Genomic DNA, 14,792 nt, shown 5'->3' with positions numbered 1-14,792 from the left:
CTTCCTCCCATGCAAATCAAAGTGAAAACTTAGAAATTGCTTCCAATCGGGACACCTTCCCGAGTTTTATAAGTGACGTTATTGACCGTGCGTGTATCCTCTCCGACCATCGTCTGCTGGCTGTCTCTCATGTTGCTCATTCCATCATTTTGTTCCATCTGCATAGCTGTTTCATTCGGGCCCGTTCCGAAATGTTGTCCTAGAGGCTCTCCGTCTTTCCCGAAGCGTTGTTCGTGTCGCTTGGTGCGGACAGCTGGGAGGAGATCGATGAAGAAGGAGAAGACGTAGAAAGTGAAGACGAAGGCGATGGCCCATTCTAGGACTGCGGCTGGGTTGTAGCGCTCGGTGCGGGAGCACACGCCGAATGCGATGGCAAGAGCGATTTCGATTAGAATGAAGAAAAGCTTGATCCAGAATGAGATGCGGAGGATGCGGTGTTGTCGGAAGTCTGGGCATGTTAGTATGGATCATTTGGTGAGGAGCGGGGAACGTACGAATTCCGAGACGCTGATATTCAGCGCAAATAAAAATTGCAGATACTACGTATCCAGCAATGAACAAAACCAAAAATACGTCGTGTAAACTTGGATGTCTTAGAGTATCAAAGATACTCAAACAGATCAATCCGACTGTGCCTACAACCGCAGCCACAATGCTCAACCAACTCAATATCTTTTGCGTCATACTGGTGTTTCTAGCGAGACGACCCTGGTGTCGTAGGAATCGTTCAGAGAGGAATGATAAGTCGAGGAAGACGGTGGTGACCACGCTTCCGGCGATGAAGAGAGGTTTGAGAGACTGAGCGCCCACGTCGGAGATGTAGGCGATTGTTTGGGTTTCGTCCATAGAGGCGTAATGAGGTTTTCCATCCACGTTCCAGTGGATGAGAAGGCCCATTAGCATACCTAGCCAGCAGAGGCCAGAAATAACTGGGAATATCTGGGGATATATTAGTTGTGTATGTGAGGATGGAGGGGAAGACAAACCCAGTATGATACTCCCCACATGATTGCGATTGTTGGATGATGCTAATAATGTATATCCTGATGAAACTGAATTGAAGCTGTCCAAGGTCCAAGAAAATCCTGTCAACAGAAGGAAATGAAGACGGTCGAATGGCGAAGTGAAAAACAGTGATGTGTATATCCTCAGAAGAATTATGTACAGAAGATGACGACCGGGCAACAGGAAATGAGTTATACTTTGGGCGAGACCATCCTACCTCATGCTCACCAAGCTCTTGACGGAAAAGCTCGCCCCAAACGCGTCGTGCTTAATCACTGCTAATGGCCAAGAAACCTATCACATCCCATGTTTAGCTGTGGAATCGATGCCTAGTGTTCCAGACTTGTGGCTGGTGGATGCGTTTGCCAGGTTGTTTAGCTTTTTCGCCCACGAGAGTTGACGAGATTTGATGACCTCATGGGTCTGCATCCGTCCTGGCTGAATAACGTCACTGCCGAGACGGAGATACACGCACATCACCCCGAGCGTTGCCCGTTTTAGGCGTTAAGCTCAGTAAGCGAGCGGACCGAGCTTGGATCCATGGTCGTACTCGGTCATGGTCAGGTGACTGGGTGAGCCTCGTAGATGTGGGACGACAGCCTCGTGCTCATCCACCTCAGCCCTGTGTACATCACTGTTCCCCTGCGACCGCGACAAGGTGATTGAAGATACCTAGGAGGATCGGTATCTCCACGTCGCAAACCTCGGGTCAGGACTTGGAACAGCGCTTCAACATGGCCGTCTCTCCTCTCATTGTCCCTGGTTCGGGAGAGAGAGGACCCCATTCGAAATCTAAACTCTCCGCAGCCTCTTCAGGCAATGGCACACCCAGTACTACCCTCGGAAGCAACAGCTTGAAAGATGTGGCAGAACAAATGAATGAGGAAGAAAAAGACAAATACGTTAAAGGTTATTCCTCATCTTCTTCACATTTTGCAAAGCTAACCCCCTCCAGGCAAAAAGGTAGGAGAAGGAACCTATGCAAACGTCTACATCGGCCACCACAAATCCGACCCCTCAAATCTCGTCGCCATTAAGAAAATTAAAGTCCAGCAAGAATACAAAGAAGGCATGGCCCCCGACGCTATCCGCGAATTGAAACACCTCCAAGAACTCTCCCACCCAAACATCATCTCCCTCCTCTCCGTCTTCTCCTCCAAAGACCAAAACCTAAACCTAGTCCTCGAATACCTGCCCCTCGGCGATCTCGAAGTCCTCATCAAAGACATCGAAAACATCCACTACGGCGCCGCTGACATAAAAGCCTGGATGGGCATGCTGAGCCGCGCAATCTGGTTCTGCCACGAGAACTTCGTCCTCCACCGCGATATCAAACCCAACAATCTGCTCATAGCTGCCGATGGGGAGATCAAACTTGCTGATTTTGGTCTCGCAAGGTCTTTTGCAGATCCATACCGCGTAATGACATCCAATGTGATAACCCGTTGGTACCGACCTCCAGAGCTGCTTTTCGGCGCAAAACACTACTCCGGCGCCGTCGATATCTGGAGTGTTGGTCTCGTCTTTGCGGAACTAGTAATTCGAAACCCATATCTCCCTGGAGACACAGAAATCGATCAGATCGCCAAAATATGCGCCGGAATTGGGACACCCACGGAAGAAAACTGGGCTGGCGTTTCTAAACTCCCAGAGTACACAGTCCCTTCCCCAACCACACCAGTACACGGCCCCGAGCATTACCTAGGCATGTTCGGTACCGCAGGCCCAGATGGCGTGGATTTACTTATGAAGATGTTGATATTAGATCCCAGGAGGAGGATTACAGCAAGGGAGGTCCTCGAACATAGGTGGTGGAGAGGCGAACCGAGAGCTACGCGCAACGAGGATTTACCGAAGAAGGGCCCGGGGTCGGGTTTAAGTAGATTGGGCGCGACGGAGAGTAAACGGCCTGGGATGGTAGAGGGGGTTGCTCGAAGGTTGGATTTCGGGGCGTGATAGAGGATAGGAATTACAAGGACTTTGGTTGGGCGTTTGGTTAAGACATTGGCGGCGTTTGAAAATTGGGAAGGTAGATTTCTGGGCCAGAATTATGGGTGCGGGTGGCACTTGAGTTAGCCAGAGACTTATCTTGACATGAATCTCTTATGAATTAGGTAGATTATATTCTATGTGTCTCAATAACTTCGTCTACTAAATACTTTACTCTCTATCACCATAAGCATCTTCTTCAACAGGTAGCTACCCTTACCTACTTGTCTAAACTACCACTAATCCCTCATCTTCCCGGGAACACAATTATCACCCGGCTGGTAAAACACTATAGCAAGATCATCCACTCCTGAAATCACCACATGAAGTTGGTATTTTATTCCCTCTACCATGACAGTGACGCGTCACATCATCTCAAAATGACCGCAATTTCCTACTCATTTGAAGCCCTCACACTCGTACACAACAAACCACACCACAAATCTCAAGTCAATAAATAAATGTTAATTATATCCTCCATCTCAATTTGTATATACAGCCCACCCTCATCATAAAAAAAATAACAATCTTAAACCCCCCCCAATTTTCCGCTCCAAACGCCCCTAAAATGCAAACAACCCACTCACTTCACGTCCTACTCTTCCTTTGGCCCCACGAAATCCTCCCTCCTAATCCCCCCTCTATCACACATCCCCCTAAAAATGCCCCCCTGTTCATAAAGTCTCCACGGCGTATCCAGCTCCGCAATCAACCCCTTATCCATAACACAGATGCGATCATAATTCACAATCGTCTTCAGACGATGCGCGATACAAAGAAGGGTCTTTCCCTTAAACCCCGTAGCGATAGTACGTTGGATCTTCTCGTCCGTTTCCATATCGACGCTCGACGTCGCCTCGTCACAGACGATGATCTGGGAGCCGCGGACGAGGGCGCGGGCGAGGGCCATGAGCTGGCGTTGGCCGAGGGAGAAATTGAGGCCTTCGTCTTCGACGATGCCGTCGAGGTGGATGCGGCCGGGGGTTTTGTCGTCGAGGGCTGCCGTGTCGGAGATGAGGTCGGATTGGCGGAGGGCCGACCAGAGTTCCAGATCGGTGTGTTCGTTGAAGGGGTCGAGGTTGGTGCGGATGGTGCCTTTGAAGAGAGTTGGGTCTTGTGGGATGATGGCGAGACGGGAGCGAAGGTCTTGGAGGCCGATGGTGCTGATGTCAAGACCGTCGATGGTGATTGAGCCGGCGGAGAGCTCGACGAGACGGAAGAGTGTGGACATGATGGAGGATTTTCCTGCACCTGTTCGACCGACAATTCCGATGCGCTCGCCACCTTTGACGTGCATTGTGAGACCGGAGAGAACTAATGGGAGATTTGCTCGATAACGCATTTGTACATTATCGAATATGATTTCTCCAGATTCAGGCCAGGATTTTCGGACTTCAATGGTTGTCAATGGCGCTTCCTCTTCGAGCTGAGTACCATAATAGTGGAGTCTTTCGGTGGCATTCATGCCATTTTCGACTTCTGCTAACTGTCTGACTGTGAATTGGATCATTTGAACGATTGACAAGATGTAACTGAGAACAAGTCCAGCGATAGATGGGTCGACGTTGAAACGTGATGTAACGACTAGGATACCCGTAACAAAGACGAGTAAATTACCGATGATATCCAGTCTTGTTGATAACCAACGTTGGTTTGCGAATGTGAGGAAGTAAGCGCTATTCATTTCATCAATGGCATCTCGAATATTGACAACGAATCTGTCTTTCAATCCGTATGCTCGGATGCACGCGGTGCCAGATAGGCCCTCGCTAAACTTTGCAAAAACGTGTGATCGAAGGACGGACTCGAATCGTTTCATTTCTCGAGCGGATGCTCTGTAGTATCCGGCAGAGAAGAGAAAGAGGAGGAAGAGTGGTCCAAGTGCGATAGCGAAATAGTGAAAATAGGCAATGATCAAGCCAAAGACAGATAAAATCATGGCCAAAGTGAGGAAGTACATTCTCATGGCATCTGTCAAGTTATTGTCCATAACATCGACATCTCTCGAGAATCGATTGGTGATGCGACCTAGTGGCGTGGTATCGAAGAAAGACATCGGCGCTCTGAGAGCACGCGTGATGGCCCTGTTCAACATGGTCTTGCTGGAGAAGGTGCCATACAATGTCAGGGCCAAGGAAAATGCAAAAAGCGCAAGTGCCTGTGATGCGCCTAGCGCACCATAAACTCCAATGTAAAGACCTTTCGAATATCCAAATTCTACAAAAATTAGCTTGATCTGCCGCTCAAGAACCAGGATACTTACTATCACTTGTCCACCAAGATAACCAGAGTGAGGTACCAATGTTCGCAGCTTGTGAGAGAAGCAGAAACAAGAGAACAATTGGTGCATTCAGGATCGACCCTGACGCACGGATGTAATCGACATAAACCGACCACGGTACACTCTTAACTGCTCGTTCTTCCGCTTGCATCAAAGCGACTCCTCGCTTACGTTTTTTCTTTTGAGATTTCTTCTCATCCTCAATCTCATCATCATTGACATGCTCTTCCTCTTCTTGCTTCTCCTCGACGGCAGTAGTCTCCATCAGCAAGCGGAATCCCGGGTGGTTCTCCATGAGGTTATCAAACGTATCGATAGCTTGGATATGTCCTTCATCCATCCAAATGATGCGGTCACATCGGTTGAGAACCCAAAGTTGATGAGTTGCGAGAATTCTAGATTTGTTCTTCAATAAACCTAAAATCGCGTTGTCAAAGATGTGTCGACCAACATGCGCATCAACAGCGGAGAGAGGATCGTCCATAAGGATCAAATCAGCATCAAAATAGATAGCACGTGCAATATTCAATCGCTGCTTCTGTCCTCCGGAAACGGTAATACCACGTTCTCCAATCTCGGTAGCATCTCCTTGGGGCAGCATATTTAAATCCGCTTGCAAAGCGCAGGCATCAATGACGTTATTGTACCTGCATGTGTCAGTAACGTAAGCGGAAATAAAAGGAGAACCTACCATTCCTTGTCCATTTCCTTGCCAAACAATATGTTTTCTCTCACGGTGGTATTTTGAATCCATGCGTATTGCGGACAGAATGCTCTGCTGGCGCCGATTGTTAGATCTCCCTTAGTTCGACGCATATCACCAGCCAGTGCAGCCAAAAGACTACTCTTTCCGCTACCCACTCCACCAATGACAGCTACCAACTCATTACGTCCGATCGAGAAATTTATGTTTTGCAATTTAAATGGTTCCCTGTCTTCTGTGAGTGTAGTAGCGTCGTCTGGCGTGCTGTTTCCAGACGAGATGGCATCAGGACTGGCTGACTTTTCAGCAGCTTTCTCCTCATCCTTCAACGTCTTCTTCCGTGCCTTTTCAATCTTGATTGCCTCCTTGGACTGTTTTGCACCAACTGGAATGCTATCGGGATCTTGTGTGGCAGTTCGTTCCCAGGTGAAGTCAGCGTGATCCATTTCCACTGCATTCTTGGCATTTTCATCGGGTTTTGCCTCATCCTCTTGTTCCTCGCTCAGTAAATACTCCTGGATTCGATAAACAGACGACCAAGCATCTGTGACCTGTCCAATGACTAATGGCAACAGGTTCAGGGGTATCCGCAGTGAGTTGAAGAGTGCAAGCGAAGAAAAGACATGGGCCGGATTCAAGTCATGATTCGTTAAGGAGTATGTAACAAATGCCAGCATCGAGGCAAAGATAGGCAACGACATCGAGACCGCGTTGATGGCATTTCTGATGGTCAATAAAACCTGAATAGCGGATACCTCACGGTCTCGAATCTGACCAAGTCTTTGAAGGAAAGCGCTTTCCCAGCCAAAGTACTTGACGAATCTCACAGCTTGTAAAATCTCCTGCGTTAGGCTGACCCGCTGATCAGTAATTTTGTTGATAACTTTTCTCCGAGCAAACAAGGACTTAACGGCCTTCGTAAGGAGGGGTAATCCAATAACAAGTAGTGCAAAACCGGCTAGTGCACTATATGTCAAGTTGACAATTAACAGAATCAAGGTAATGATGCAGGCGATCGGAGCTGTCCACACCATGTGGAAGAGACCTGACGCTTGGTCGACACGATATGTATCAACGGACATCAAATTGACCACTCTGCCGTTAGCCCAGCCAGTTCCATCACCCGCGACACCTTTCGCAGGATTAAGTACATTCTTAACTCCTTTTTTTGACTTCTTCGCCTTCTTCGGGTCGATCTTGGTCTCCTCTTCCTTGCTCGCTTCAGCTGCACCTTCAATTGCACGACCACCCGCCTTTGCTCGACCAGATATGCTCATGGCCTTTTCGAAGATGACGGAGATCAGCACTGCTCTTGCCTCTCCTCCAACCATCATTCCGCGATAAATAAAGTGATTTGTTCCCAGACTCTGAAGCATCTGCATGAATGTGATACCTATAACCAAGCCGATTCCTCGACCAATGTGCGGTGCTGGCTGTCCACTTCGCTGTGCGACGTATGCATCTGTGGCAAACTGAATAAGGTACCGAAGCGTATATGGTGAGACAACCTGAAGAATATTCGCGAAAAATTGACATGTCCCACCAATCCAGAATTCGAATTTGAAAGTTTCATGCAACGCCCATATTAACGGATATTTGTCTCCTCGGTCCTTTCTCTTTTTGAAGGAAGCTTGTAATTTGTCGGTCATAAGCTTCGCAGTCCGATTTGGGTTGACCGTCCAGATATCATTTTGTTCGAGCGGGCGTTTGTAACCAACCTGCTACGTTAGAAGTTGCTGTCGTACGAAGGGTGCGATACATACTGCCATTAATGGTGCCATCCACTGGAAATATATCAAACTAAAGAAGCCAGCGGTATGTTCCCTCGAAGGACTTCTTGTCTCCGGTACTGGAGGCACAGCACCCCATCGCAAAGGATTTACGTTCTTGTACCATGGTTTCTTCTCGACCGGCGACTCAGTAACCTGTGTACCAACACTTGTGTTTGTCGCATGACTGGCCAAACGGTTCACGTCCGGCCTCTTCTCTCCATCTCCCCTTTCTCCCTTTTCCGGGTCACGGTTATCACCACCCGGAAACGATCCATTCTGCGAACCCTCGATGAAGTCCTTCTCGATGAAATCGCTCTCGATGTTGTCCGCGTCTATTGGCTCCTCGTGGTTGGTGCTCTGGGCCGCGGCTTGAGGCTCGGGCAGGGCAGGCGCCTTATCGCGAGCGAAGTCGGTCATGGTATCAACGAGACGCGGGTCTGAAGCAATCCATGAACTCACGGGCGAGAGTTTTCACAGGTGAGATGTAGAATGGGGAAGTCGAGCGGCAAGATGCATCTCTTCCGAGTCTCCTCTCAGTTCAAGTCAAGGTTGTCTGAGGCCCTAGCACACTTTCGATGACTCCACTATGGCCACCAGTCCGCAACGGTTTTGTTGACCAGCCGAAGCAGTGTTCGGCCATGATTATTGAATGAGATGTATGGGCAAAAGGTGGCGGCATGGGTAGCGCTCTGTGAACTCCGTAGTGCATTTTGCCTCGGTGTGCATGCGACTCTTACAAGGATGCAAGATCGCAAAGTTGCACCAAAAGAGCCTTGCGGGCCCGTAATAAGCGCAATGGCCGCCCTAGTCGCCAATGCGACTTCGTATAGAATCGTACGCGCCATGGAAGCCAATCATTGTGCGAAACAATGTATGGAGGATAAGCGAGCAATCGGCTAGATCGATCCGGACTACGTCCGTGGATACGGTGGCCGAGACGCTGCCGCTGCAACATGGCTCCGTCTGCTTCCTCAGCAGAAGACTGCACGACTTCCTACAGTAGTACTTAGTCGCCGACAGGCTGAATAGTGGTGACAGGAAGGAATCACCTCTTCTTAGTCCCTCGGTCTTGATATTACGGCGGTTAATAGTATATAGAACGGTATACCCCGTTCTAAAGTAAACCCGATACCTCCCAAATGCCAAACTTACACAGCCCAGCCCATCTACCTGCCCTTGGCACGGAAGCTTATCTAGACGGCAATTACAAAATATGCATCCCGCTCCGGAATCCTTTATCCTTTCTCTGTCTCACATTTTTCAATCTTAATCATATACACGTGATCGACTTAATTTAAGAAAGCGTTATGTATCCATCCTAGGTCTCGACAAGGTGTCCTAACAATTTACACCGTTTGCTCATCAGTCCCCCACAATTAGTGTTAGCTTGGTCTCTCTCCAACATATACACAACTGGCTGTTTCAGGTGTTTTCTATTAAGGTTTAAGAGGTGGCGAAATATTGGGAATATCGGAACAAAGAGCACTACACAGAACTCAATCGTCTAGTACAACTCTGTTCTCAGAAAAAGGTAATACCCAATGACCGTGTTGATGGAAGAGCAAGTTCTATGAAAACAATCATTATAAAATCCTCTAAATACCGGTCTCGTGATGAATCATGAGTCATCCATCAACAGCAGCATTCGCGAAAACATCAGCCACAACTTACAAACAATGTCTCTTACAAGCGAAGCAAACGGCCTTGAACTAGATGGTACTACACGTTCTGACATACACTCCCAAGTGGAAATATATGAGCCATTGATGCCCGGGAGAGAACACCCTGGCCCATTCAACGAGCAATTAATCTGTGCCATTTGCTTGGAACCCTGTTCTCAAGAACGTCCAATGTGGCTTATGGAGAAATGTAGCCATGAATTATGCAAACACTGTTTTTCAGTTTTAATCCTCTATCAACATACTGATGACAGGTCTAGCAAGATCACCGGCAAATGCCCACTCTGCAGAGAACATGTAGACTTACGCCTAAGATGGTCACTTCCTCCGCCTTCAAAGTTTACTGTTTCTTACAATCTCTTGGGTGGTAGATACTCCCCTAAATCTTCTCTGGACAGATGTCTGGTTGGTATTAATCAAGATGGCCAGGGGGTAATGGTAGAAAACTCGTCTGTTGTTGAAATCCGGCAATTGGGTGATTTCACGGAAACATCCTGGAAACGGACAATGGGGTTGACAGTAACCTCATGTCCGACTTGCATTGAGAGTCATTCTCTTAATTGCACAAAGTCGCAAGCCATGTGTGAATCAACCAGGATTTCACAAGTCCTGGATTCGCTCGCAGCCGTGTGGGAACGTGATTGGATTTCCGGGCGGCTATATAGTACGGTCTCCTTCTGTGCTACTAAAGAGGCTCAGCCTGAAGCCGGCTATGAACCAAGGATGTTTGAGACTTTGGTACAAAAGTGTATTCATCGGCGCCGTGGGGATACTCACGATCCCAGCCGTCAGTGTTGTAATTCTCCATCGGGTTCTACTTCATACGAATTTATAACTTGGACTACTAAGGTACGAGAACGTTGTTTTTCTTCCACCTTACTACCTACATTACCTTTGCCCTGTGATCAGCCAGAGGACCGGAAGACAGTTTATAAAGCGTTAGTTGGCATCCAAAAGGTTCTTGCCATGAATGTTCCCGAAGTTCCAGGAGAAGACCTTGCGTCTTTCCTAAAGTTCAAGGGAGTTCGGCCTGCGACTACCAGGCTCGCACTAAATCTTCAAGAGCAGTTTGATGATGTTTTCCGAGAGGTTGCACATGAAACCGGAGGGGTGATCGCAACTATAAAGTCATATCTAGGTGTGCAGCCCCCAGTTCTGGACGAGGACTTGTGTCCGCTTGATCCACTATCGGATTAGATTTCTCCTTAGTACGCTCATTCTAGAGAAAATCTGGACAACTTATACCGCTGGATATTCGGATTCCTGATCCCCAACGAACGGTCATCACCATCAAAATGAGGGCGTACCCTCTCCTTGATTAACAAGTGCCAGAAACAGGAAGACGACAGCGTCCAATGTCGACCTCCAAAATCTGGTCAAGCCAAACGAAGAAAGCAAAAATAATGTAATAGTAACCCCTGAAAAGACGTGGTAGCGTGCGAGCGCGTGCAGCAACAAAAGAGAGTGTAAAAGCTTTTGTGCTAGTGAAAAGAAACAACGTCTGAAAAATTGTAAGAGTCTTATTTCCAACGGTGTATAAAGAGCCTGACTTATTACGCACTATATGTTTATAGGGAGTGAGAGAGTGAGGTGTTACTACGATAAATGTGGTGGTACAAAGTTAGACAAAGGTTTAACTAGAATATTCAAAGGTTCAAACACCTTAATGATAAAAGAAAATGAAAGAGGAAGGAAACAAAGAAAAGACAGCAACGGTCTTCTAGTAGAGTATATGATAAGTAACAACGTCAAAATTGTTTTTAATAATCGTAACCACAAAGCAGATGAACACAGACCCTAATCTTCTCGCGAAGAAAATCGAGCATGAGATAATTTCTACAGCGTAACAGAAGCTCAAGTAATAATCTATTGGCCATATATATTCTACCATACAGTCAGTGAGTAAACATAGTAAGCCCCGACATTGATAGATGGGAAAAAGTCAGCGTTTTTCTAGACAGCCTATAAGAGGGAAAATGTACAGTTATCTCTTTACTGCCAACTTACTAGGATCTTTCTTTCATTCCAGCGTGAGTATGCAAGTCAATTGAATTATGCTGTAAAAAACGTCCGTTTGACAAACAAGAACCATGGTTTCTTTGAAATACTGCACACAAAGAGCTTATAAAACGTGTGGCGGTTTTACTAATCTCCATAAAAGGTGTTTGTTGATGAATATGTTTCCCCTTTGCGGAGAAGACTTTTGGCCACTAAGAAATTTTGTAACGACTAGTGTAGAATCAACAGGAGTAAAAAAGATTTGGGAGCTGCATAAGTCGGCATGATATCGATCATAGAATTCTGCACGGGATTCTAGTAACAAACCGAAAGATTCCTTGTAGCTCCTCCGAAGTGGGAACTTCATCATAAAGCACTGATATAAATTGAATTTGTTAAGTAACAAAGATCAAAACCTACTCGTCGAGGTTCTATTGAGCATCATGTGAATCATGCAAATCTTAGAGAGCTGTCCTTTCAGCCGCTCGTTTTACAAACATGCAAGAACCCGTCGCTGTAGGCACGACTTTGATACCATAACTCATCCACTTCTTCTCTTCTACCTGTACATACGAACAAAGAAGTTTACAATAAATCGTTTCAAACTTTTGTAATCACCCCCCAGTAAGTCCACGGGTGCGAATTTCTGTAAATTATTATTTAGAGAGAGAACAATCTCTAATTCCTGAAAATAAAACCACGGCTTCCTATATCTTATTACAATTGATTAATCGCAACAATCTACTTTAAAATAATTACACTTTCGTAGCGCCAAATACAAGTATTTCGTTGTTATTCTACGTTAAATAGGATTGACTAACAAATCTGAAATCACGATTCAAGTTCCTCTTCTCCAAATTCTCAACCGACCTCTCTAGAGCCAACTCAAATCTCTGGAGACTTACAGCACTATCAACACAATGGACTTTACTGCATGAAAATTGAAACAATCAATAAAACGACTGATGCTTGTCAAATTTGACTCGATGTTTCCATCTACAAAGCTGATTGGTTCCACAATTCTTCAACGCACAAGTCAACAAAAAACATGACTCCCTCATGTTTTTCATCCCACTCACCCGCGTCAAATCCGCCTGCCCAAACCACCATCTCAGCCATAATGATGATATTCATCTCCCCGGATTTAACGAAAGTTCCGTCGCCGTTACCACCGGGTTGGTAATACTCCGTCACGTGAGACGGGTTTGCACATATATCCCGCGTTTGCTTTTGCGGTGCTGGAAAGAGCGGTGAAAGTTGAAATTCCGCTTGCGCATTCGCTTGTTGGAGTGGTGTGGGTTTTTGTTGACGTCCGAAAGGTTGGTGACAGTGAGCTGAGAGGGGTGGTCACGTTTTGTGTGTCAACTTTAAAGGGGAATATGTAGTTGAGGCTTTGGGTGAGGAGAGGTTGAATGATGGATGCCTGTATGGCTGACGCAGAAGGGTTAAGTGGATATATGAGGATTATATCACCATAATCGGACCTAATGCTTCAATCCGTAAGTCCTCTCACCTGGAGAAGGAGTATATGACTGTTTGATACAGAGGAAAGCTGCTCTCATATACACTCAATGAACAGCTTACCACGACCTCCAGCATCTCACACTCTCAAACCATCAATCAACCTCACCTCCACCCCCTCCTCAAATCCAATTCCCTTAAGATACTCCTCCACCCCACCATACCTCTCCCCAAGATACCGATGCATTTCCTCCACCCAAGCATCCGGACACCCCGCAAACTCCTCATCTAACCCAATACTCCTAATCTCCTTAATCCTCTCTTCCATCTCGACTTCCAACTCCCCTTCCGACATCAGATAATCATGCGTAATCGCTTTGATCGGGACTTTCAGGAGGAGAAGAACCAGAAAGATGATCATTCCCGTGCGATCTTTGCCTTGGGTGCAATGGATGAGAACGGGCTGGGATGTGGATATCGTTCGGAGGGTCTGAGATGTCAGTTAATGAAGAAGAAGGGGATGGGAATGTCTACTTCTGCAATTTCAGAACCACAGGCGTCGAGTGTGTCTTTTCCTAGGCCGATTAGACCGCGTGGTTGCATTACTTCTCGACCCATGATACTGATCGCGGCCATTCTTTGTCGGAATAACATGAGAAATGCCATTTTTCTATTACCGTTAGTCTCTTGAATCCGTCTACCCTCTTAACTCAATGCAAGGTAAGGATTAGGGAACATAAGATCTTACATTAAACTCCACCAGGATAATCTCTTGATAAGACAACGCTCAAAACTCTTTCCGTTAATATTGATCAGTTTATAGTTTACCCCTGGAATCTCAAATGGTCCCAGTAGCGCAGCATTAGATTGGAGTTCTTGAGGTAGCTGTAGTTGACCTTCTCGTTTCTTTTTCTGGTTTGCGTGCTCGGTGCTGACTTAATTAGAATACAGTATTATTGATTGATGAGTAGGAAACTAACTTTGTGCGTAGGTCTATTATAGTGTTTATCATGAATTCTTTTTGAATACGGCTACGATCATGCAGGGTTGCTTCGTCTGATTTCGGTAAGTCTAGATACGTAGGGCTTTGGATATTGGAGATTACCTGGGCGTGCTGAGCGGAAGAGGAGACCTTCTTTCATGAGTCTGAGAGGATGGGTAGTCAGTTGCGGATTGCGTCTGGATAGCTGTAGGTTATTATATACTTTTCACCCACGAAGTCATTTATCGTCTTGCCCACATCTCTAAAGTTCAATAGATTCTCAAACCCCGCCGGGTTTAAGATATCGCCCTCCTGAACGTCAAGTGACCCCTTTGTACTATCTTTCGAATCCGTCATCATGTGTTCAAGAAAATCAATTCAACTCCCACAACATGGAAAGCCGCGTGCAGAAGATCTACGAGGCTGTGCTCTGAATCAGTACGTCGTACTATATCTAATGTACGAGGGTACGGTGTGCGTTGTCGTCGGTCGTTGATTGAAGAGAAGAGAGGCTTGTTTTGTGGGGGGTCCCAAAACAAGGAAATTGGAAATGGAGAATTAATTTCCATTTCGGGAAGCTGTGGGCGTGGCTTGCATGGGTCTGTATGAGGCGAGATGTCTGAAGAGGAATTGAATTCGAGCGTAAGTTGCTTGTTGCAGTTGCTACATACTCACCTGATATGAATATTAGAGCTTTTGGTTGGTGTACAGTGGGAAGGGTAGTTTTCTATAACACAACCTTAAATTGGTATTGCTCTTGCAAAAAGAAAATGCTTTGTATATCAAGCAAGACCAAAAGGAGTTGTACGCTTTGACTAGAAATGTTTAAAGTTACCTGTGGTGTTCAGGTATTGTCGCTTTGCTGCAATTCCAAGAGAATCAGAGCTCGAAGTCTCTGTAGTACGGGATACAACAAAAACAT

General features: G+C 46.4%; 5 protein-coding genes across 5 annotated transcripts; 2 read left to right on the top strand and 3 right to left on the bottom strand.

Annotated features, from left to right (window-relative positions):
* Nucleotides 1–29: 29 nt before the first annotated feature.
* Nucleotides 30–1,007, bottom strand: GLAREA_06074 (uncharacterized protein; the record flags this gene model as incomplete). The annotated part of the gene is made up of 3 exons (XM_008081488.1): nt 30–448; nt 495–939; nt 987–1,007. The coding sequence occupies 3 exons, from the start codon at nt 1,005–1,007 to the stop codon at nt 30–32; spliced, it is 885 nt and encodes a 294-aa protein (XP_008079679.1).
* Nucleotides 1,008–1,739: 732 nt separating this feature from the next.
* On the top strand, nt 1,740–2,961 carry GLAREA_06073 (Protein kinase-like (PK-like); the record flags this gene model as incomplete). The annotated part of the gene is made up of 2 exons (XM_008081487.1): nt 1,740–1,914; nt 1,961–2,961. The coding sequence occupies 2 exons, from the start codon at nt 1,740–1,742 to the stop codon at nt 2,959–2,961; spliced, it is 1,176 nt and encodes a 391-aa protein (XP_008079678.1).
* A 628-nt stretch (nt 2,962–3,589) lies between these two features.
* On the bottom strand, nt 3,590–8,167 carry GLAREA_06072 (P-loop containing nucleoside triphosphate hydrolase; the record flags this gene model as incomplete). Its single annotated transcript, XM_008081486.1, has 4 exons — nt 3,590–5,211; nt 5,258–5,922; nt 5,967–7,696; nt 7,742–8,167. The coding sequence occupies 4 exons, from the start codon at nt 8,165–8,167 to the stop codon at nt 3,590–3,592; spliced, it is 4,443 nt and encodes a 1,480-aa protein (XP_008079677.1).
* A 1,259-nt stretch (nt 8,168–9,426) lies between these two features.
* Nucleotides 9,427–10,626, top strand: GLAREA_06071 (RING/U-box; the record flags this gene model as incomplete). The annotated part of the gene is made up of 1 exon (XM_008081485.1): nt 9,427–10,626. The coding sequence occupies one exon, from the start codon at nt 9,427–9,429 to the stop codon at nt 10,624–10,626; it is 1,200 nt and encodes a 399-aa protein (XP_008079676.1).
* Nucleotides 10,627–13,027: 2,401 nt separating this feature from the next.
* On the bottom strand, nt 13,028–14,227 carry GLAREA_06070 ((Phosphotyrosine protein) phosphatases II; the record flags this gene model as incomplete). The annotated part of the gene is made up of 6 exons (XM_008081484.1): nt 13,028–13,378; nt 13,423–13,558; nt 13,637–13,819; nt 13,869–13,944; nt 13,994–14,034; nt 14,094–14,227. The coding sequence occupies 6 exons, from the start codon at nt 14,225–14,227 to the stop codon at nt 13,028–13,030; spliced, it is 921 nt and encodes a 306-aa protein (XP_008079675.1).
* Nucleotides 14,228–14,792: the final 565 nt, after the last annotated feature.

The sequence above is a fragment of the Glarea lozoyensis genome, assembly GCF_000409485.1.
Source record: "Glarea lozoyensis ATCC 20868 chromosome Unknown GLAREA15, whole genome shotgun sequence".
In the NCBI taxonomy this organism is placed as follows: Eukaryota; Fungi; Ascomycota; class Leotiomycetes; order Helotiales; family Helotiaceae; genus Glarea; species Glarea lozoyensis.
The sequence above is the reverse complement of the archived record's forward strand: the minus strand, read 5'-3'. Positions and strand labels throughout refer to the sequence as shown.